At 41.5% G+C, this 23319-nt stretch overlaps 1 protein-coding gene across 5 annotated transcripts in view; it reads left to right on the forward strand.

The window, feature by feature from the left end:
* Positions 1–3875: 3875 nt before the first annotated feature.
* LOC129832474 (protein IWS1 homolog) overlaps positions 3876–23319 on the forward strand; it is a 33573-nt gene continuing 14129 nt past the window's right edge. Inside the window, exons 1-10 of one of the 5 annotated variants that reach the window (XM_055896571.1) lie at positions 3876–3964; positions 4245–4291; positions 6124–6206; positions 6558–7644; positions 13874–13936; positions 14281–14482; positions 16212–16269; positions 19120–19235; positions 19346–19496; positions 19586–19668. In XM_055896571.1, coding sequence (XP_055752546.1) covers positions 4249–4291; positions 6124–6206; positions 6558–7644; positions 13874–13936; positions 14281–14482; positions 16212–16269; positions 19120–19235; positions 19346–19496; positions 19586–19668 — 1886 coding nt within the window. In that variant the 5' untranslated portion in view covers positions 3876–3964; positions 4245–4248. Of the gene's footprint in view, positions 4292–6123; positions 6207–6557; positions 7645–13873; positions 13937–14280; positions 14483–16211; positions 16270–19119; positions 19236–19345; positions 19497–19585; positions 19669–23319 lie in introns of all 5 variants that reach the window. The other 4 variants (XM_055896573.1, XM_055896572.1, XM_055896575.1 and 1 more) reach the window with 4 other exon arrangements.

Below are 23319 nucleotides of genomic sequence, written 5' to 3' on the forward strand. Positions count from 1 at the left end.
TACGCCTATGTAGATATTCCATAAAAAAATCAGCAGTTTCCAGCTACAATAGTCATTTACAACATTAACAATATCTACACTGTATTTCTGATACATGTTATGTTATTTTAATGGACAAAAAAAAATGTTTTTCTTTCAAAAACAAAGATATTTCTACTTTTGAACAGTAGTGTATATAACATCACATTAAGGTGTGGGACGTTCACTGTATTACAAGGAGCAACAGTAGCTCTATTTCACTCCAGCAGGTAGCATAATCTGTCCATTCACAGTTCACCTGTGGGAACATGGCAGCTATCAACACCCGATAACAGAGAGTTGGCCACTCCTTTCTGAGAGATTGTTCGTGAGGAAATTACCTCTGCCCTCGACTTGCAATTAAAACCGATAAATTAATCTCTTGCACTGCTCACTTCTAAAGTGGATACCTACTCAACTAAAGTGGAACGTTTTGAGACAGTGGCCTATGTGACTCCATGACCTGGAAACATTGCAATATAAGTTGGAAGGGGAAAATCAACCTGCTAAAAAAGAACACCGAATTACTCAAAAATAATCCTGTAAATTCAATGTGCAGGTCACAGGACTTGACACTGGTGTGGAAGTAGGCAACTCAACTTCCTTCATGAGCAATCTTTTTTTATGAACTGTTTGGGTAGGGGAAGCTGATAAGCATTGCAGGGTGGGGGAACGACCAATGGGGGTTCTGGATAGGCAATGACCAATGGGTGGGTTTCCCTTTGGGTCCTGCTTTTTGGTTCACATCCATGGGCTTATTAACACTAAAGATAACAATTACATCCTTAATAATCCTTTTTTTTTTTTAAACAATGGCAACGCTAGCTATTCTCTCTTGGAATTTGAAAGGCCTAGACTGTCCTATTAAACATTCCAGCTGTATTGATATCCTAGCAAGAAACCATGTTGATATAGCAATTCTCCAAGAAACACCCCTGCTCCAAAATGACTCACATAGAATTGAGAACCATTTGTACAAACTGGCTGCTATTTCTCTCACGATACATGGCCCCATTCATTCTGTCCTTTACACGGATCAGTCGTCCTGGTCCCTTTGCAGAAAAACAGCCCCAAAGCATGATGTTTCCACCCCCATGCTTCACAGTAGGTATGGTATTCTTTTGATGCAACTCAGCATTCTTTGTCCTCCAAACACGACGAGTTGAGATTTTACCAAAAAGTTATATTTTGGTTTCATCTGACCATATGACATTCTCCTGATCTTCTTCTGGATCATACAAAAGCTCTCTAGCAAACTTCAGACGGGCCTGGACATGTACTGGCTTAAGCAGGGGGACACGTCTGGCACTGCAGGATTTGAGTCCCTGGCGGCGTGTTACTGATGAAAGGCTTTGTTACTTTGGTCCCAGCTCTCTGCAGGTCATTCACTAGGTCCCCCGTGTTGTTCTGGGATTTTTGCTCACCGTTCTTGTGATCATTTTGACCCCACGGGGTGAGATCTTGCGTGGAGCCCCAGATCGAGGGAGATTATCAGTGGTCTTGTATGTCTTCCATTTCCTAATAATTGCTCCCACAGTTGATTTCTTCAAACCAAGCTGCTTACCTATTGCAGATTCAGTCTTCCCAGCCTGGTGCAGGTCTACAATTTTGTTTCTGGTGTCCTTTGACAGCTCTTTGGTCTTGGCCATAGTGGAGTTTGGAGTGTGACTGTTTGAGGTTGTGGACAGGTGTCTTTTATACTGATAACAAGTTCAAACAGGTGCCATTAATACAGGTAACGAGTGGAGGACAGAGGAGCCTCTTAAAGAAGAAGTTACAGGTCTGTGAGAGCCAGAAATCTTGCTTGTTTGTAGGTCACCAAATACTCATTTTCCACCATAATTTGCAAATAAATTCATTAAAAATCCTACAATGTGATTTTCTGGATTTTTTTCCCTCATTTTGTCTGTCATAGTTGAAGTGTACCTGTGATGAAAATTACAGGCTTTTCTCATCTTTTTTGCCCCACTGTACTCTCTGATTACAACCTCATCCAGAAGGTGAGGTCAGTACAGGTGCATCACAGCTGGGACCGAGAGACTGTAAAATAGCTTATACCTCAGGGCCATTAGACTGTTAAACAGCCATCGCTAACACAGAGGCTGCTGCCTACATACAGACTTGAAATCATTGGCCGCTCTAACAAATGGATCACTAGTCACTTTAATAATGATGTTCACAGATCTTGCATTACTCATCCCATATGTATAAACTGTATTTTATACCATCTATTGCATCTTGCCTATGCCGCTTGGTCAATATATTTATATATTCTTATTCCATTTCTTTACTTAGATTTGTGTGTATTAGGTAGTTATTGCATTCACACATTAGGTAGTTATTGCGGAATTGTTAGATTACTTGTTAGATATTGCTGCAGTGTCAGAACTAGAAGCACAAGCATTTCGCTACACTCGCAATAACATCAATAACATTCCAGTGAAACTTCTGCTTTTCATCGGCAGGTTTTCTTGTCATGGTCTTTAATTTATAAACACAATTTTTCTCCACACAGATATTATATATGTAATAATCAAGATTTATTGTATAAAAATACTTCTTTGTTTTTAGTATATTGGTTCCGAAATAATATCCTATTGGTGAGCCAACTGGTAAATGCAGAGGTTCTTTAACTCAGTTAAAAGGAATTCTTATCACTTTACAAGGTCTCTGTAACACCTATAGATTTTGCAATTGTTTTAGATGCCATTCCCTCAGGTGTTGCTCTGTTATTCAGGAACGTGTCAAGACCTGACCCTCAGAGCCTACCTTCTATTGACCCTGTTGCCTCATCAGTAGGAAAGATTTGTTTCTCTTTTGTTCCATTCAACAACAGAGCGATACGGACCTTGTTTCAGCAGGATGTTGTATCTATTATACTTTATGCCATTCCTTATTGGAATGGATGAATTGATAATATCTGTTGGAAAAAAGTTTGGATGTTGCCACACACATACCTACTTGTTAACAAAATGAAGGAAGTTTCCTTTAAAATGATTCATAAATATTATCCTGAAGAAGTTTAAGGAAAACATCAACTGAAATTGCTCCTTTTGTAATGACCACCGAGAAACAGTGTTGCAGCTTTTTTGGCATTGTATTCATGTAAGAAAACTGTGGCAAGACATCAGTAGATTTATAATTGAACACTTTTATGAAGGTCTTACACTATTGTGGAGAGATGTACTGCTTGGATTCTTTACCTAAGATAGGAATAAGCTGAAACATTTTTATGTAATTCATTTCATTATTCTTTTGGCCAAATTTCATATACACAAATGTACATTTACAAACATAAAAACACATTTTCTTACCCTACAAAAAGAAATTGAACTGTACTTTAAGACAGTTAAATACTCTACTAACAAAAAAGCTGTTAGAATTGTAAGTTTATGTAAGGTCCTTGTGTAATTGTAATGTGATATTGTACCCCCTAGCTCGATTGTCCATTGTATATATTCTATATATACTTGTGTTCCCTCATGTACTTTCTGTATTGATTTGTTGTTAATAAAACAAATATTTTAAAAAGACAACATGCATAGTAAAGTTTGCTTAACTATATATCTTTGTCTGTCGTGACTACAACCAACACAGAGCATATTGAAACAGCTACTATGCCTCTGTCTAAGGTCTCTCTTTATGTCGTGTTGTGGTGTCTCTTGTCATGTGTGTTTTGTCCTATATTTTATTTTTTTAATCCCAGGGTGCCGTTTGCCTTCTGGTAGGCCGTCATTGTAAATAATGAATTTGTTCTTAACTGACTTGCCTAGTTAAATAAAGCTTAAATAAAAAATATACAACAGAAGTCCCAAAGAATTTCAATACAAGTAAAGACGCATATGAACTGCGTATATCGAAGCGCGACCAAAACTAAACGCATGCGCATATGATGGCCCCAGTCCTTTGACGCCATTTGAAACATCGCAGGACTGTTTTTCTTCAGGTACTTGCTAATGTTGATCAATTAGTTATTGTTTTAATTTGTTGACCGGCACGATACACCATTATTGCTGGATAGCTTTCTGACCAGATGGTATTATTTAATTAGCTAGATCTTGACGTTCAAGTTGTGGTTGCTAACTAGGTAGCAGGTTGGCCTATTATTTGTCGGTGCAGATTTCTTGTTTCGGAACTTACATATTCTCATTGATGCAATAAACACAGACAACATTGATTAATCGGCGAGCCTAAGTACTGAGCTGATTGTCCATAGTGTCTTTCAGACAAATGGATGGCGAAGAGGACGAATTCTTCTCCGGGAACCACTCTGGTAAGAACTGCTTTGAATCCGCGTCTGCGGGGGCTAGCTTGCTAGCTAGGTCCTGTTGGTTTGTTGTTTACTGTACCAGTCTGTTCTTTCGTGTATTTATTATGGATCCCCGCAAGGCAGGTCTTACAGGCCTAGTTTTGTCGCTTCTGGACTACTGGTCAGTTGCCACAAAGAAGAACTTGGGAAAATTACAACTGGCCCAGAACAGGGCAGCACGGCTGGACCTTACATTAATAATACACATGTCAATAACGCGTGGCTTCATTTTTGCTGGGGTCCAGCAATGTAGTGTTGTGGAAGGTTTTTCTTAACTTTTTACTATTTTCTACATTGTATAATAATAGTGAAGACATCATAACTATTAAGTAACACACATGGAATCATGGAGCACCAAAAATATATATTTATATTTTAGATTCTTCAAATAACCACCCTTTGCCTTGATGACAGCTTTGCACACACTTGGCATTCTCTCAACCAGCTTCACCTGGAATGCTTTTCCACCAGTTTTGAAGGACATCCAACAATAGCTGAGCACTTTTTGGCTGCTTTTCCTTCTCTCTGCGGTCCGACTCATCCCTAACCATCTCAATTGGGTTGAGGTTCGGCGATTGCGGAGGCCAGGTCATCTGGTGCAGCACTCCATTACTCCTTGGTAAAATAGCCCTTAAACAGCCTGGAGGTGTATTGGGTCATTTTCCTGTTGAAAAACAAATGATAGTCCCACTAAGTGCAAACCAGATGGGATGGCATATCGCTGCAGAATGCTGTGGTAGCCATGCTGGTTAAGTGTGCCTTGAATTCTAAATAAATCACATAGTGTCACCAGCAAGCACCCTCACACCATAGCACCTCCCCCTCTATATTTTACGGTGGAAAAATACAGATGCGCAGATCAACGCGTCTCACAAAAACACAGCGGTTGGAACCAAAAATCTCACATTTGGACTCCAGACCAAGTGATAAGTTTCCACCAGTCTAATGTAATTTGCTCGTGTTTCTTGGCCCAAACAAGTCTCTTCTTATTGGTGTCCTTTAGTAGTGTGTTCTTGGCAGCAATTTGACCGTGAAGGCCTGCTTCACAGTCTCCTCTGAACAGTTGCTGTTGAGATGTCTGTTACTTGAACTCTGAAGCATTTATTTAGGCTGCAATTTCTGAGGCTGGTAACTCTAATAAACTTATCTTCTGCAACAGAGGTAACTCTGACTCTTCCATTCCTGTGGCGGTCCTCATGAGAGCCAGTTTCATCATAGTGCCTAATGGTTTTTACGACTGCATTTGAAGAAATGTTCAAAGTTCTTGACATTTCCCCGGATTGACTGACCTTCTTGTCTTAAAGTAATGATGGACTGTTGTTTCTCTTTGCTTATTTGAACTGATCTTGCCATAATATGGACATGGTATTTTACTAAGTAGGGCTATCTTCTTTATACAAAAGCATGTAATGATGAAGTCAGTCTCTTTGAGCCATGAGTGATTGACATGCGTATTCTTCATGTTAACTCTGCATGTACATTTAAGGGCCAGCCGTGCTGCCCTGTTCTGGGCCAGTTGTAATTTTCCCAAGTTCCTCTTTGTGGCACTTGACCACACAACTGGGCAGTAGTCCAGGAGCAACAAAACTAGGGCCTGGAGGACCTGCCTTGTTGCTATTGTTGTTAACAAGGCAGCGCAGTGCTTTAGTATGGACAGACCTCTCCCCATCTGAGCTACTGTTGCATCAACATTATTGTTTACATTGTCGTCATGCCCATTGTATATGATACCAATAGTTGTAAACATTCATTCTGGAATGCCCCAAAAATGTGTTGGTTATGTCCCGGTCTTGTAGATGGTGGTGGCACCCCGGTACAGGACGAAAATGCTCCCGGTTCAGATGCGGAAGAGGAGAGGAAGGAGTCGTGCCACTCAGAGGTAAGGGGATTGTCATCTAAGCACGACGTGTTCAACACCAGTCTATTGTGGTGGTCAAGTCCTCTTGATTTCCCTACCATCTTGCACATACAGATTAACATTTAAAAAAATATGTATAATATCCCGGGGCTCTATGCTGACCTTTTCTTACAAGGAAAAATGTAGGTGCACACAAAGACATTTAGGAGCACAATAAAGCTAGAATACTTCATTTTTCTAGGCGCATTGGTGCTCTTGATTTAAAATGTCAGATCGCACAGCAAAATATTTAGGCTCATATGCAAGTAAAATGGTGGCACTGTAGAAACCTGTATCTATCCTAACCTTAGACTTAACTTTTTTGTTATGCAGGATGAGAATAGTCATGGTGAGGGAGCAGCTCAGGCCATGGAGACAAACGGTTTGGCCAGTGGGTCAGACAACGAGGGCCACAAAAGGGAGGACAGTGACTCTGAGGAGGAGGAACCAGTCAAACGCGGCACCTCAGACATAGAGTGCACCCCCCCACCCAAACGCAGAGGCAGCAACTCAGACATAGAGTGCACCTCCCCACCCAAACGCAGAGGCAGCAACTCAGACATAGAGTGCACCTCCCCACCCAAACGCAGAGGCAGCAACTCAGACATAGAGTGCACCTCCCCACCCAAACGCAGAGGCAGCAACTCAGACATAGAGTGCACCTCCCCACCCAAACGCAGAGGCAGCAACTCAGACATAGAGTGCACCTCCCCACCCAAACGCAGAGGCAGCAACTCAGACATAGAGTGCACCTCCCCACCCAAACGCAGAGGCAGCAACTCAGACATAGAGTGCACCTCCCCACCCAAACGCAGAGGCAGCAACTCAGACATAGAGTGCACCTCCCCACCCAAACGCAGAGGCAGCAACTCAGACATAGAGTGCACCTCCCCACCCAAACGCAGAGGCAGCAACTCAGACATAGAGTGCACCTCCCCACCCAAACGCAGAGGCAGCAACTCAGACATAGAGTGCACCTCCCCACCCAAACGCAGAGGCAGCAACTCAGACATAGAGTGCACCTCCCCACCCAAACGCAGAGGCAGCAACTCAGACATTGAGGGTCCCCCAGTCAAACACAGAGGCTGCACCTCTGACATGGAGGAGAAAGAAACCAAGCAGGCTGCAGCCGGGAGCGACTCTGAGAACGAGGATCAGCCCCCGTCTCCAGCCCGGAGCAGACACTCGAATGCACGCAGTGATTCTGAGACGGAGGTGCCCGAAAACAAAGCACAGATCGAATCTGATGGAAAGGAGGAGTGCGGTGATAAGAAGGGGAAGTGGAAGGCTGTAATGCATTCTGACAGTGAGGATGAGGTGGAGGCTCGGTCAGTGAAAGCAGCTGCAGGCAGTGGCCAGGAGAAGGATAGTCCCGCAAAACAGGTGGTGGACGATAGTGAGGATGACGACGCAATGCCAAGTAGGTGCCATCTACATCAGAGTATTGGGATGGGGGAAAACAGTTGACTCCTGATAAGTACACAATCAATCGACTGATCCCTATTCGAATATATTTTCTATTCACTTTCTCCAGATATCGGCATGCTTTGGATTAGTACACACATTCATACTACAACAGTTCCAAGTTATGGCACTGTATCAAGTAGGGGTGTGACATTAAATACAATTCAGAAAAAATCCCTAACCTAAAAAAAGAAAAAGGTTTTGCAAAATTCAAATCACAGTGCGGTTATCACTAAACTACCACTAACAGGTCCCGATCATCAGAAAGGGGGAAATTAAACATACCCAACACAACAATAATTTAATGTTAGTAGGAGGAGATATGCATCTTTCAAATTATTAACATTTTAGTAATTTAGCAGACGCTCTTATCAAGAGCGACTTACAGTAGTGAGTTCATACATTTTTCATACTGGTCCTCCGTGGTAATCAAACCCCCATCCCTGGCAGTGCAAGTGCCATGCTGCACCAACTGAGCCATCCCAGACTGCCGCAGTTATAAAGCGTTCTGCATGTCATTGTCATTCACAGTTGGGAAAATGGCCGTCGAGTGAGACAGGGAAGCGACTGCAACAAAGTCTTGTATGGCAATACTTTGAAAAGTTAAATGAGGAAGTTGTGTAATGCGAACTTTGAGGTGGAATTGAGCTATAGTGGCAGTACAGGTGTCAGGTGCAATGCTGAAGGGAGGCACTGTGAGACCCAACCTGTTGCTTGCAGCAGTGCGATTAGGGACGGCGTGAGAAAATCACAGTGCTGATTACAGAAACGATTGCAGTTGATATGCAGCCATTGTCAATGGTAGAGGATGTCGGCTTCAATGTTGCCTTAACCTCTCTGGGATATTCGGGACGGTAGCGTCCCACCTCGCCAACAGCCAGTGAAATTGCAGGGCGCCAAATTCAAAACAACAGAAATCCCATAATTAAAATTCCTCAAACATACAAGTATTTTACACCATTTTTAAAGATAAACTTGTTGTAAATCCAGCCACAGTGTCTGATTTTCAAAAAGGCTTTACAACGAAAGCACACCAAACGATTGTTAGGTCAGCACCTAGTCATAGAAAAACACAGCCATTTTTCCAGCCAAAGAGAGGAGTCACAAAAAGCAGAAATAGAGAAAATTAATCCCTAACCTTTGATCTTCATCAGATGACACTCATAGGACTTCATGTTACACAATACATGTATGTTTTGTTTGATGAAGTTCATATTTATATCTATAATCTGTTTACATTGGCGCGTTATGTTCAGTAGTTCCAAAACATCCAGTGATTTTGCAGCGAGCCCCATCAATTTACAGAAATACTCATAATAAACATTGCTAAAAGATACAAGTGTTATGCATGGAATTTTAGATTCTTAATGCAATCGCTGTGTCAGATTTAAAAAACTTTATGGAATAAGCACACCATGCAATAATCTGAGTACAGCGCTCAGGCACCAAAACAAGCCATACAGATACCGCCATGTTGTGGAGTCAACAGAAGTCAGAAATAGCATTATAAATATTCACTTACCTTTGATGATCTTCATCAGAATGTACTCCCAGGAATCCCAGTTCAACAATAAATGTTTGTTTTGTTTGATAAGTTCCATAATTTATGTCCAAATACCTCCTTTCTGTTCGCGCGTTTAGTACACAAATCCAAACTCAAGAGGCGCGGGCAAGTCCAGGCAAAAGTTCTGACAAAGTCCTATTACAGTTCGTAGAAACATGTCAAACGAAGTATAGAATCAATCTTTAGGATGTTTTTATCATAAATCTTCAATAATGTTTCAAACGGAGAATTCCTTTGTCTGTAGAAGTGCAATGGAACGCAGCTAACACTCACGGGAGCGCGCGAGACAGCTCATGGCACTCTGCCAGACCCCTGACTCAAAGAGCCCTCATTCCCACCTCCTTCACAGTAGAAGCCTCAAACAAGGTTCTAAAGACTGTTGCCATCTAGTGGAAGCCTTAGGAAGTGCAATATGACCCCATAGACAATGTATATTCGATAGGCAATGACTTGAAAAACTACAAACCTCAGATTTCCCACTTCCTGGTGGTTGGATTTTTTCTCAGGTTTTTGCCTGCCATATGAGTTCTGTTACACTCACAGGCATCATTCAAACAGTTTTAGAAACTGAGTGTTTTCTATCCAAATCTACTAATTATATGAATATTCTAGCTTTTAGGCCTGAGTAGCAGGCAGTTTACTCTGGGCACCTTTTTATCCAAGCCACTCAATACTGCCCCCCAGTCCCAAAGAAGTTAATGGCATGTATAGAGCCAGACTACAAGATGCCAAACCGTGAACGCCTGGATGTAGAAATTCTACAATGATTGCTCTGTAAGTACAAAGTGCAAGCTCTCAAACACCAGATTGTTGGAAGTTTATGAACATGCTGACACACATCACTGCAACGAGCTATCACATTGAGAAGTGAGAACAGGCACACAGCAGAGAATTGTTGCTGAGTGGGTGGGTGGCAGCAGTAAGGTGAGCGCCGTCTGGTAGGGTTTCCACTAGATCGCAAGCCACAAACTCATAATTTTCTATATCGTAAAAATGCATGTAAAGAAATGCACATTTTGGTCTTAATTTAAGGTTAGGGTTAGGCATAAAGTTGGCAGTGTGGTTAAGTTTAGGTTTAAAATCACATTTTAAAGATGCACTATGCAGAAATCGCTCTGCCAATAATTTGAATAGTTCGCCTAATTTCAGTTTGTGGCAAAACAAGCAGTTTTTTATAGTGTAGAGAATCATCGTACCATCCAAACCACTGTGAAATATATTTTCCATTACCAATAATCTTGTATTTTCAGCTGTTTTGAAGCTGGTGTACAAAACCGAAGGTAAAAGTTGCAAAAACAAAACTTAAGCATGGGAAGCATCGAAATAGCGCACACAGGACGAATATACTGCTTCTTAGACTTGCTTCCGATGAGAATTACATATCTATAACTCACATTTCTATGTGAAATTTGTTTGGGTCGCACAGAAAGTTATACATTGCAGCTTTAAGAAGAGAAGTTGTATAAATAGGTGGGGTTTATGACTCTGTGGCTGTGGTAACTAGTGACGACCGTCTGGTCGGACTGGATTGCGGTAGATTGAACTCCATTGCCCCTTAGTGGTCATACGGAGGACCATATCTGAATTGTGAAGTCACATAATTTTATTATTTTTCTTATCGTTTAACGATAATTAAATGGCAGTTTAAACGTTAACCACATTTTTTACATTTGTCACATGCATCGATCCCCGGTTCAATTCTAGATCACCTGTACTCCACACACAGAGACGCGTACAAAGCTCGCCCTCCATTTTGGTAAATCCGACCACAATTCTATCCTGATTACTGCTTACAAGCAAAAATTAATGCAGGAAGCACCAGTGACTCTGTCTCTAAAAAAGTGGTCAGATGAAGCCGATGCTAAACTACAGGACTGTTTTGCTAGCACAGACTGGAACATGTTCTGGGATTCTTCCGATGGCATTGAGGAGTACACCTCATCAGTCACTGGCTTTATCAATAAGTGCATCGAGGACGTCGCCCCAAAGTGACTGTACGTACATACCCTAACCAGAAGCCATGAATTACAGGCAACATTCGCACTGAGCTAAAGGGTAGAGCTGCCGCTTTCATGGTGCGGGACTCTAACCCGGACACTTATAAGAAATCCTGATCCTGTTTATGTTGCCTGTCAGTGTTTATTAGCCTACTGATTCCGTGAGCACCGAGCTTCACAACGACATGTCAAGTAAACAATTTCACTAATTTGGCTGTTTTTAATCTTTGCTTTGCTGTAACTGGAGGCTTTACACTTTTTTTTGTTAGTTATTTAGGTTTGTTTACACTGCTCCAAATATTTATAATAACAAAAATGCACCTTTTTCTTGATCTCCTTATATTACTATTATTAAGTAATGTCATTTATCAGTAGTAGGCTTAGTATAGAAGCCTTGTATAACCTTAATGGAGCTGTAGGCCTAAGAGCACATCCTGTTTCGTCTTAATACTATAACTTGCTTAGATTTCAGTCGGTCATTTATTTGTTAATGTCTTCACACAGCATACGAGTCATTCATGATTTGAAATACAATCAAGCCTTTTAGTTTTTAAATCAAATAAAGCATGCCTTGAATAATTTTCTTAAACAATAAATAAACCGTTCCATTTCGGAAATTGCATTCACCAATGAATGCGACTGTTTTAGGTCTTTGCTGTAACAAAGGATACATTTCTTTTAAAAACGGACTCTGGTACACTCATTTATTTAGTGTTTACATTGTTCCAAATTGGTCAGAAAAATGATATTGTCATCTATACCGCACCTGTTTGGCGCACACAATATGCACGCAGCGCTTGCTCCTTACCATCTTTTTCTCGATCTCCAGTATTTTCCACAACTAATCACATTTATTCCACACATCTGCCTTTACCTCCTGAGCAACCAGTAAACATTCCCCCCTTTTCAAGTTTATTTGTCACGTCCTCTGCATCCATTTTGCTGTCACGTGTTCAGAGTTTGTTATAAACAATTTATTGATGTGATTATATGTTATAGGTCAGGCCCTATTCGGATGGGATTAGTTTTACTGTGGGAAGTTGGGTAATTATGTACACAAACGCCACATCTGTAATTTTAGTCGTGTCCGACTCTGCCATGTCAGTCATTTTTTTACATGGCAGCAGAGTAACAATTTCAGCCAGAATAACTTTTTGGGCGAACTCCTAGTCCCGTGCGAATCGACATCCCTGTGTTTTGAGAGCGATGTCTGAGTTTGCCAAGTGTTGGTCGCGGTTTGTGCAAGAAGAAACAATAACTGATTCGATAAATGGAACTAAGTGCTACGCATAGGCTACATGTAGGCCATTCATATATAGCTTATCAACTTTCACAGTGAATGCTTTTGTTTGTTTTGTGCGTATAAATCTAATATTGCCAAATGCGCCAGTAAAAAATACTTACGCCTATTTAATGCAACCCTTGCTGTTAATAGATCGCAAAGCAGCATACAACTGACCTAAACGTTTGGAAATGAGTAAACTTCATCCATAGCCTTAGCTCACATCTGAAGGCTGGGTTGCATTTAGGACCTACTGTGGTACTGTGTCAATTTTTTTGATGCCATAGCCAGTATACATACACTTCCTCAAAATAGTCTGAATGAATCTAAGATGACTCAAGAAATGTCATACTTTATGTTTTTGCAGAGGAGATCTTAGTTGTGCAATTTTATATCTAAGATGTTTGTTTGCAGTATTTCTCAATAAAAAAATGTGCATGAAAACAAGTCCTCTTGTTCGAATGACAACAGACTTTATTGAATAATCCATACTGTTGACCAATCACCGACGAAGGGGCGTAGACTTCGGCTATCGACTTTGGCTTGCCTCTTTTTTTTGTGTGCGCCGAACAGCCGGAAAAAAAACTTACTGAAGTCCAAATTGAACAAACATTTTTCATTTTGGGGACTGGTGAAATGTCCTGAAAGATTAGTGGAATCTGTGTGGGTAGCTGGACAGGTAGGATGACTGACAGTGAAGGTGAACAGGTGGTCACGTCAGGTGACAGAAGAATGGATGAGACTGAGGCAGGAATTCCTTTAACCATAAAGTGGTATATTTACTGAGTAGTCTGTGGATTCATGGACGCACAGAACTTCTCAAGCAGACGGAGTTAAGGAAGAGAAAGCAGCGAGATCAGGCGATGCCGTTTTCCTCCTTTTATGTGGATGAGATCTGTCGGTCATTGCCACCTGACCTAATTAAAGCGCACTGGCCCAGCTGAGTAAGTGGCCATGAATTAAAGGATTATTCCACCAACTCCATGGGCCTTTTCTACATGTCCCTTTAAATTATTATATATTTTTTTAAATCCTCGTTTTACTATCCTTGTGAGGACTTTTGGAACCCAAAAGGATAGTGAAGTTAGACCACACAGAATTCAGCTCGGACAGACACAGCTCAGAGAGGTCCAACCCATGTACTCTATCAGCAGCATATTTGAATTTAGAATGGAAAATGAATGTGTTTATGCAACAAATGTTAGGGCATTGAATCGAACTAAAATGTATCGTTACTTTTCTAAGTGAAAGATGCACATCCCTGCATTGTATCTATTAGGTCTCTAACTCCATCTGTTGGTTTCTTAATGTGATTTTGTTGAATGTGTGTGTGCCGTTACAGTGAAGAGGAAGAAAGCCATCCTGTCAGACAGTGAAGATGAGGAGGAGAAGGCTGACGAACCAGGTAAAATGACAGACCGGCAGCTGGGCCAGCGTAATTGGGTGGCTCTGCTCAAAAGTAATGTACTGTATGGGGAACAGGGTGCCATTTAAGATGCACACCTTATCTTGAAGTCTATGACGGTTAAGCTAGTGTGTGGAGATTAAGGCTGTATCTTAAATTACTCCATAGTGTACACTACACTGTGGTGTGTTAGGTCTAATGTATTTTTTTTATTGAGCTGCTCTGTTGGCCAGGTCTCCCTTGTAAAAGAGGTCTTCTGACCTCAATCGGACTTCCTAGATAAATAGTTTTGGTCAGAGCCGTGGGGCTCTATGATCATAATGACGGTGACTCCTCTTCCTCAGCGTCGAAGAAGAGCCGCACTGTGTCTGACGACGAGAACTCTGACAGTAACGCAGGCTCAGAAGCGCCCGACAAAACCATGGCCAAACTGCGGGAGCTGGGCTCAGAAAGCGAAGATGAGGATGATGGACAGAAGGCGGCAGGAGGGAAGAAGGACGAAAAAACACTGTTTGGTAGCGACAGCGAATCAGGTGACGAAGAAGAGTAAGTATTCCGATCCCTTCTCACACACTCGCACTCCGTTTTTAGTTAGAGTTTTGAATTTCCTTATGTAAATGACAATTTGCTTTTTACTAACTTTGTCATTCTTTCTGTAATGATAGCATTATACAAGGTATTATTGTTATTTTTATTCTTTATCTTGACATAAATAAAATTATATTGGATTTTTCACATGCTTTGTTAAGAACAGGTGAAATGCTTACTTTACTGGTCATTTTCCAACAATGTAGAGTTAAAGATGGATTACAAAAAATTATATTAAAATAGTGACACAAGGAATAAATACACAGTGAGTAAAAATAACGGAGTACCAGTACCGAGTCGCTGTGCTGGCGTATGATAATTATTATTATACCTTTATTTCAATAAGGAACACAGACTGAGACCAATGTCTCTTTTACAGCTGGGCCCTGCGTATACAGTTTAGGTACAATGATTAAGAAATTATATTAGACAAACAAAGCGATCACAGATAACATAAGAAAATACAGTAGCAGATTGTTAGCTACACACAGGTTATTCCCCTAATAGCACAAGAAGTTGCATTACCTGAATCAGTTGCCAGCAATACAAAAATAAAAATCCTCCAATAATTGTTTAAAATGGGCAAGGGGGACAAGTCTCAAGTTTAAGTTGAGTCTCCAGGCTATTCCATAAGCAAGGAGTGTAACAGGAAAAGGCAGCCATACCCAACTCTGAGGAAATCGCATGGGCCTCAAATGTAATCCTTGCTTGAGACCTGGTTTTATGAATTATAGTTATAATGTTGATGAGTGATGATAAATAAGAAGGTAGTTTATTCAGAAGTGCTTTATAGACAAACACGAGAGCATGTTGTTCTCGTCTCACGGACAGCGAAGTCCAACCCACATTTTGATATAAAACACAGTGGTGAGTTCTGTAGCTAGCACCCGTAATACACCTAAGTGCGCAGTGATAAGTAGCATCCAGTGATTTAAGTGTTGATGCTGTAGCATGCATGTAGATAATATCCCCATAATCTATAACGGAAGTAGCTTAAGTAGCTTGCACAATTTGTTTTCCATTTGGAGAGGACAAACATGTTCCAAGAAGCCTGGCTTGATTTTTAGCCGTTTACAAAGTTCGTCAACATGCATTTTAAAAGACAGTGTATCATCCAACCATATCCCCAAGTATTTATATGCAGAGACCTGATTTAATTCGAGAGCCATCTAAGCTTGTAAGTGCAAGTGGATTTTCAACCAACTTTTTGAACCTATTCCAAATCATAAAATGTGTTTTCTTTGCATTTAAAACAAGTTTCAGCTGTATAAAAGACCCCTGTAATATCTTAAAATCTGTCTCCAATTGTGATAATGCTTGTTCAGCTGTTGAAGCGATAGAGTACATGAGTGTCATCAGCATAGAAATGAATTTTACACTTATCACCGATATTGTTTATGTAGAGCGTGAACAGTAATGGACCAAGTATAGAACCTTGTGGGACCCCTTTAACCAACTCCAATGGCTCCGACTGGATGCCGTCGACTCTAACAGCCGGACTTCTATCCTTTAGATAGTCATGAAACCAACGACAGGCTTCCGATCCCAGTCCTATTAACGACAGCTTACCCAAAAGTATCGCATGGTCTGCAATACATGCAATACATATGTACTGAAAGGATGCGTATGTATTCTAGACTGTATGGTTGGTTCTGATTGTAGGGTGCCTATGCTCTCTCTCATATAGGAAAATGATTGCTGACATTTTTGGTGACTCAGGTGATGAAGAGGGGGAAGAGTTTACGGTGAGTTTTTAAAAATTAACTTTACAAATCAAATTTCAAAAGTTTGGACACATACTCATTCCATGGTTTTTCTTTATTTGTACTATTTTCGCCTCTCCCGAGTCCGTACGGGAGTTGCAGCGATGGGACAAGACTGTGTAACTACTAATTTGGATATCACGAAATTGGGTAGAAAATGGGGTATAAATAAATAAACAGCCTTGATGGCCTTAATGTGGTTTTCAGTCTCTCAGTCCCATGCTTTGATGCACCTGTACTGACCTGTACTGACCTTATAGCGGTGTCCACAGGCCGTGGCTCGGATGGTTGATGTACTTAATGATCTTTTTGGCGTTCATGTGACATTGGGTGCTGTAGGTGTCTTGGAGGGCAGGTAGTTTGCCCCCGGTGATGCGTTGGGCAGACTGCACCACCCTCTGGAGAGCCCTGCAGTTGCGGGTGGTGCAGTTCCTGTACCAGGTGGTGATACAGCCCGACTGGATGCTCTCAATTGTGCATCTGTAGAAGTTTGTGAGGGTTTTAGTGCTGAAGCCACATGTCTTCAGCCTCCTGAGGTTGAAGAGGCGCTGTTGCGGTGTCTTCACCACACTATGTGTGGGTGGACCATTTCAGATCGTCGGTGATGTATACGCCGAGGAACTTGACGCTTTCCACCTTCTCTACTGCGGTCCCGTCGATGTGGATAGGTGCGTGCTCCCTCTGCTGTTTCCTGAAGTCCACGATCAGCTCCTTTGTTTTGTTGTGAGAGGTTATTTTCCTGGCACCACTCTCCCAGAGCCCTCACCTCAACCCTGTAGGCTGTTTTATTGTTGGTAATCAGTCCTACTACTGTTGTGTCGTCTGCAAGCTTGATGATTTGAGTTGGAGGCATGCGTGGCCATGCAGTCGTGTGTGTGAACAGGGAATACAGGAGGGTGCTGAGCACACACCCTTGTGGAGCCCCTGTGTTGAGGATCAGCGAAGTGGAGGTGTTTCCTACCTTCACCACCTGGGGGCGGTCCATCAGGAAGTCCAGGACCCTGTTGCACAATTTTATTCGACACATGCTTCGTAAACAAAAGTTAAATGCTTACTCACTTCCCAACAATGCAGAGAGAAAGAAAAAAGAGAAATAATCTAAACGTAATAACACACAATTATAAATACACAGTGAGTAACGATAACTTGGTGTACCAGTGATGTTGTTAGACATCACCAACATCACCCAAACATAATGCTTTGTATTCAGGGCAAAAAGTTTATTTCTTTGCCATATTTTTTCCAGTATCACTTTAGTTCCTTATTGCAAACAAGTTTTGAATATTTGTGTTCTGTACAGACTTCCTTTTCACTCTGTCATTTAGGTTAGTATTGTGGAGTAACTGCAATGTTGATCCATCCTCAGTTTTCTCCTACCACAGCCATTAAGCTATGTAACTGTTGTAGCCTGTGGTCTCATGGTGAAATCACTGAGCCTTTTTCTTTCTCTCCGGCAACTGAGTTAGGAAGGACGCCTGTATCTTTGTAGTGACTGGGTGTATTGATACACCATCCAAAGCTTAATTAATAACTTCCTCATACTGAAAGGGAAATTCAGTGTCTGCTTTTTTTTTCTTTTCACATCTACCAATAGGTGCACTTCTTCTTTGCGAGACATTGTAAAACATCCATGGTCTTTGCTTGGAATTCCCTACTCGACTGAAGGAACTTACAATTATCTGTATATGGGGTACTCATAAAAAATTGTTAACCACTGTTATTGCACACAGAATAAGTTCATGCAACTTATGTGACTTGTTAAGCAAATTCTTACTCCTGAACGTATGTAGGCTTGCCATAACAAAGCGGTTGAATACTTAGTGATTCAAGGCATTTCAACTTTAACATTTATTTTTGATTATTTTATTGTTTATTTCTAAAAAACTAAATTACACTCAGACTTTGACGGGTATTGTGTGTAGATCAGTTGCACAAAATCTCGATGTAATCAATTTTCAATTCACGCTGTAACACAACAAAATGTGGGGGAAAATAGTCTTGGTGTGTGAATACTTTATGAAGGCACTGTATGTACATATAACTAGGAATAAAGTGACTAGGCCACAGGATAGATAATAAACAGTAGCAGCAGTCTATGTGATCAGTCCCCCAAAAGGTTTGTGCAAAAAGGGTCAATGCAGATGGTCTGGGTAGGTATTTGGTTAACTATTTAGTCTCATGGCTTGGGGGTAGAAGCTATTCAGGGTCCTGTTTGTTCTAGCATCGGTACCGCATGCCCTGCGGTAGCACAGAGGAACAGTCTATGACTTGGGTGGCTAAAGTTTGTACATTTTTAGAACCTTTCTTTGACACCGCCTGGTGTAGATGTACTGGGCCGTATGCACAACAGAGGGTAGCTACTTGCGGGACAGATGCCAAGCAGTATGTTGTCTTGTTGTTCTGCCTCCTCTCCTAGCATTCTGTCACCATTGGTCCCGCTAGCAATCCTACCCCTGCACTTTTTACAGATCTTAAACTACTGGACAAGTGAAAGCTAGCCATAAAGCATATTTAGCCAATAACTTGTATTATTCAGAAAAATAAAATACTGTCAAAAATGAGAAAAATACTGTGAAATAGTTTTTTGACTATATCCAGTCCTTTCAGATCTGTGAACATCAAGGGTCTCAATCACAGATTATGCTTGTCCTGGACTAAAACACATTCTTAATGGAGAATCTCCATTGAAAGGGCTTTTAGTCCAGGATTAGACTTAATCTGTCTGGGAAACTGACCCCAAATGTTTAGGGACTCTTGGGAATTGTCCAGACACCGAAACTATACCTTATCTTTGATTCCCGATCCCAACGACTGATGTTTCTGCACCAATAGGGTTTCAATCAGGAGGATCTGGAGGGGGATAAGAACCAATCACAGGCCTCGGCAAAGAAAGCAATGGCAGACGACTCGGACTCTGATGAGGGCGTGGACAGGGGTGGTGGCCAAGAGTGAGTATCTCATGAAGTCTTTGTCAACATTTTCAATCAATCGATTTCCTCTTGCCACTATACTTTCATTCTATAGAGGCGTGGCTAACTGGCTGACTGTCTCTATTCAGCACCAGCTTCATGTCAGACTTTGACGTGATGCTGGCTCGTAAGAAGGCCCAGAGCGGGAAGCGACGACGCAACCGCGACGGGGGAACGTTCATAAGTGACGCTGACGACGTGGTCAGCGCCATGATCGCCAAGATGACAGAGGCTGCAGAGGTGATGTTCAGGCCCCGAACTGTGTGTGTGTTCTGTCATAGCTCTTCGACGCAGATGCGGGTGTACCATTCTAACTGTGTGATTTACAGGAGGACAGAACACTGAACGCTCAGAAGAAGCCAGCCTTAAAGAAGCTGACCCTCCTCCCCACTGTAGTTATGCACCTGAAAAAGTGAGTCCATCCATGGCTCTCGATACTACCACAAGCCTTAGTCTATATTCGTTGACTTTACAAAACATTAGGAACTTTCCATGACAGAATGACCAGGTGAAAGCTGTGGTCTCGTATTGATGTCACTTGTTAAATCCACTGCAATCGGTGTAGATGAAGGGGAGGAGACCGGTTAAAGATGGATTTTTAAGTCTTGAGACAATTGAGACATGGATTGTGTATGTGTGCCATTGAGGGTGAATTGGCAAGATCAAATATTTAAGTGCCTTGGAACGGGGTATCGTAGTAGGTTCCAGCCTCCTAAGGCTGTTCTGAAGGAGGCCTTTAGTGTCTTTTTTATTTTTGAGTGTTAACTATAAACTGGATGTCCTCTGTAGCCTTGTCTACAAGGCTTGCTGCCACCAAATGCGCCTTGGTTTGGGTGTTGTACAGGCCAACTTTGAATTCTGCATGACAAGCCAGGGGTTATGCGTTTGCTTGTTGTTGAACTGCAAATTACACCTGCTCTGAGCACTTCGTCGGTGGATGCACTGTACCCCCTCCCCCCAGCTCCCCGTCTTCCTCATGCTGAGTCTGACACGCTAGTAGGCCTACGGTGGGGGTGCCGGTGGTGATGCTGAACTGGTGGGATTAGCAGCGCTGCTAGCTAAGAGGCATTGCCATCAGGAACAGTTTGCCTCTCACTCCTCTCCTCCGCACTGACCGATCTCTGGCTCGTTCTGGGTTTAATTCACCATCTTTCTCTGGATTTTCGGACTTGGAAAATGTCATCAACCTTGATTGCCTTTTCTTATCAATTTTTATTTATTTGGCTTTCCCACATTTCAAATTCAGTAGGGAGACGACTGGCCTAGACGACGTGACGTGATTTACGTAGGGACCTCGTCACCAGCTGATCACCACTACCAAGACCTGTGTCAGGATCAGTTACTTCCAACACTGGCCCTCCCCATAACCTCTATGTACAAATAATAGCGCAGGTCTGGAATCAATGTGGCAGGATTGGATGCTTACACAGAAGGATCACCCCTTATTTACTTGATGGTCTTTCTGGGGGGCAGGGGAAGTGATTTTAACCCTGATCGCTTTTATTAGAATGTCTACAGTGCAAACAGTGAAACAATTAATAAATCATGCTGCGAGAGGTACCGGATCGGGAAAATACGCGTCGGAACAAACAAAGTCCAATCTGAGCGGTGCCGGATCCTGTTCCGGCAGGATCCAGCTCAAATGAAGCACCAGCTATATGTTTTGATTTGTAATACATTGTAAGGCTGCTTTGTTTTTTTGCGTAGGCTGTACACACTTCATCAGTCTCTCACTCACAATTTGACAAGCGCTTGATAATGCCTCGAATTTCACGGCTGCATCCCCTTTGTGGCCGTAATGCAGCCTAAAAAAAATCCATGCCTTTTGCGGCCAGCGGCCGTTGTGCCCTTGGCCTGGAGTGCTGCGTTGGGCCCTTCTCACTGAGCGCTATGCGTTCCTAAGCACCTCTTACTCAGATGGCTTTCCATCGAGTGATCGGGTCTTTCTCACAGGCTACAAGTGAAGAGACACATCGGGGACGCAACTACGCGCATCCTTATGCAATTCCGAGATGCATATGGAAGACTGTCCAAATTTTTACTTTTTGTCAGCCAACAAGATGAGTAGGCCTAAAAGAATAGCAAAAGCACTAGCCTATGTCAATCTAAATAACCCCCATAATACAGAAGTTGACCTATTCTGTGCGATAAATAAATATTCCAAACATAGTCTGGGACAGTTGTGGGATACAATAGATCCCAAATTAATACAACTCCACTAGCATCAAAAAAAACTTTTTTACGCAATGTGGCTGACGCAACAAATCAGAACATTTAGCTTAAAATGTTGATAAACTGAGGCTATTTCTTCACATTAAAGCAGAGCAATGTGCACATGGCAGTAGGCTATAAGAGTGAATGTTCCATTACCCGAAAACACCATTATCAAAGGTGACCGCAAATGTGATTATACATGTAATGCTTTTATTATAACGGCGCATTTTTTATGGTAAATTCTAACCCAAACTTGAAACTCACATGTTGCTTAATTGTGCCAGTTAAGCTCTAAACACCTTGTAAAGCAGATTAATGTGCTTAATTTTAAGAAGTTACTTGGTCACTTTAGATACAAACCTTATCAAAACATATAGGCCTATGGGCTAGGCTACATGAGGTGTGCGACTATGATTCGAAAAGCATTGTTTCTTATGCTGGGCATCATTCACAAGTGATAGTTTAATAGGCTAATATTGTCACCTATTGTTGATTTAATCTTGTCATTTCACACATACATAATTTTGTATATGCAATTTATTTTGATTTAGAATGGATACTTATCGTGCACCTGTCTCAAAACGGGCAGCAGGATAAAATGCATGTAATCTATGCACTTAAATAGCAAATGGAGGATGCTTTTCCGGTGGTTAATTTTCATGCCAGCCAGGTAGGCTTTACTCCTGTTGTGAAGATAAACAATGTGCTTAGTATTAGGAAAGTTGAGAGAAATATAGTAGGCCTAGGCTATAGAAGGCTTAGGGGATCCTCTTTTTAGTAGAGGCCATCAATCTGTTTTCTCACGTAACTGCATAGCCTATTGAATTGTTGCGCAAAATGAGCTCATGGGCTCTCATGGGTTCTCAAGTGTTTGATTAGATTTTCGAACACATTTGCATTGATGTCAGTGATTAGAGGGACAACGGAGTGCCGAGTACCAGGCAGTTAGCATGTTTGGTAGACTGCTAATGACCATCAGCAGCATCAGAGCTTGGAGAAGCCTAATTACCGTGACAAAACGGTCACATGGAATTTGACTCAATTTCTCAAGGTTTAAAAATGATTCTTTAACTTGTCTCCTCCCCTTTGTCTACACTGATTTGGAGTGGATTTAACTTCTACTTGCTCACAATCCCGGATCCAGGAGCACCCTCATCAGTAAAAAAGCTGACTAGCATAGCCTAGCATAGCGCCACAAGTAAATACTAGCATCTAAATATCATGAAATCACAAGTCCAAGACACCAGATGAAAGATACACATCTTGTGAATCCAGCCATCATTTCTGATTTTTAAAATGTTTTACAGGGAAGACACTATGTATTTCTATTAGCTAACCACGATAGCAAAAGACACAACTTTTTTCCCCCACCATTTTTTTCCTGCATAGGTAGCTATCACAAATTCGACCAAATAAAGATATAAATAGTCACTAACCAAGAAACAACTTCATCAGATGAAGATGAAGAATGTGCATATTTCAGGTATAAATCATAGTTTTACATTGCAGCCACCATCACAACTCTCACCAAAGCAACTAGAATAACTACAGAGACCAACGTGAATTACCTAAATACTCATCATAAAACATTTATGAAAAATACACAGCGTACAGCAAATGAAAGACAAAGATCTTGTGAATCCAGCCAATATTTCAGATTAAGTGTTTTACAGCAAACACAATATAGCATTATATTAGCTTACTACAATAGCCTACCACACAACAGCATTGATTCAAGCCAACAATAGCGATAACTAATAAACCAGCAAAAGATCAGATGACAGTCCTATAACATCATATTACACAATACATATAGAGTTTGTTCGAAAATGTGCATATTTAGCTGCAC

The sequence above is a fragment of the Salvelinus fontinalis genome, chromosome 33, assembly GCF_029448725.1.
Source record: "Salvelinus fontinalis isolate EN_2023a chromosome 33, ASM2944872v1, whole genome shotgun sequence".
Lineage (NCBI taxonomy): Eukaryota > Metazoa > Chordata > Actinopteri > Salmoniformes > Salmonidae > Salvelinus > Salvelinus fontinalis.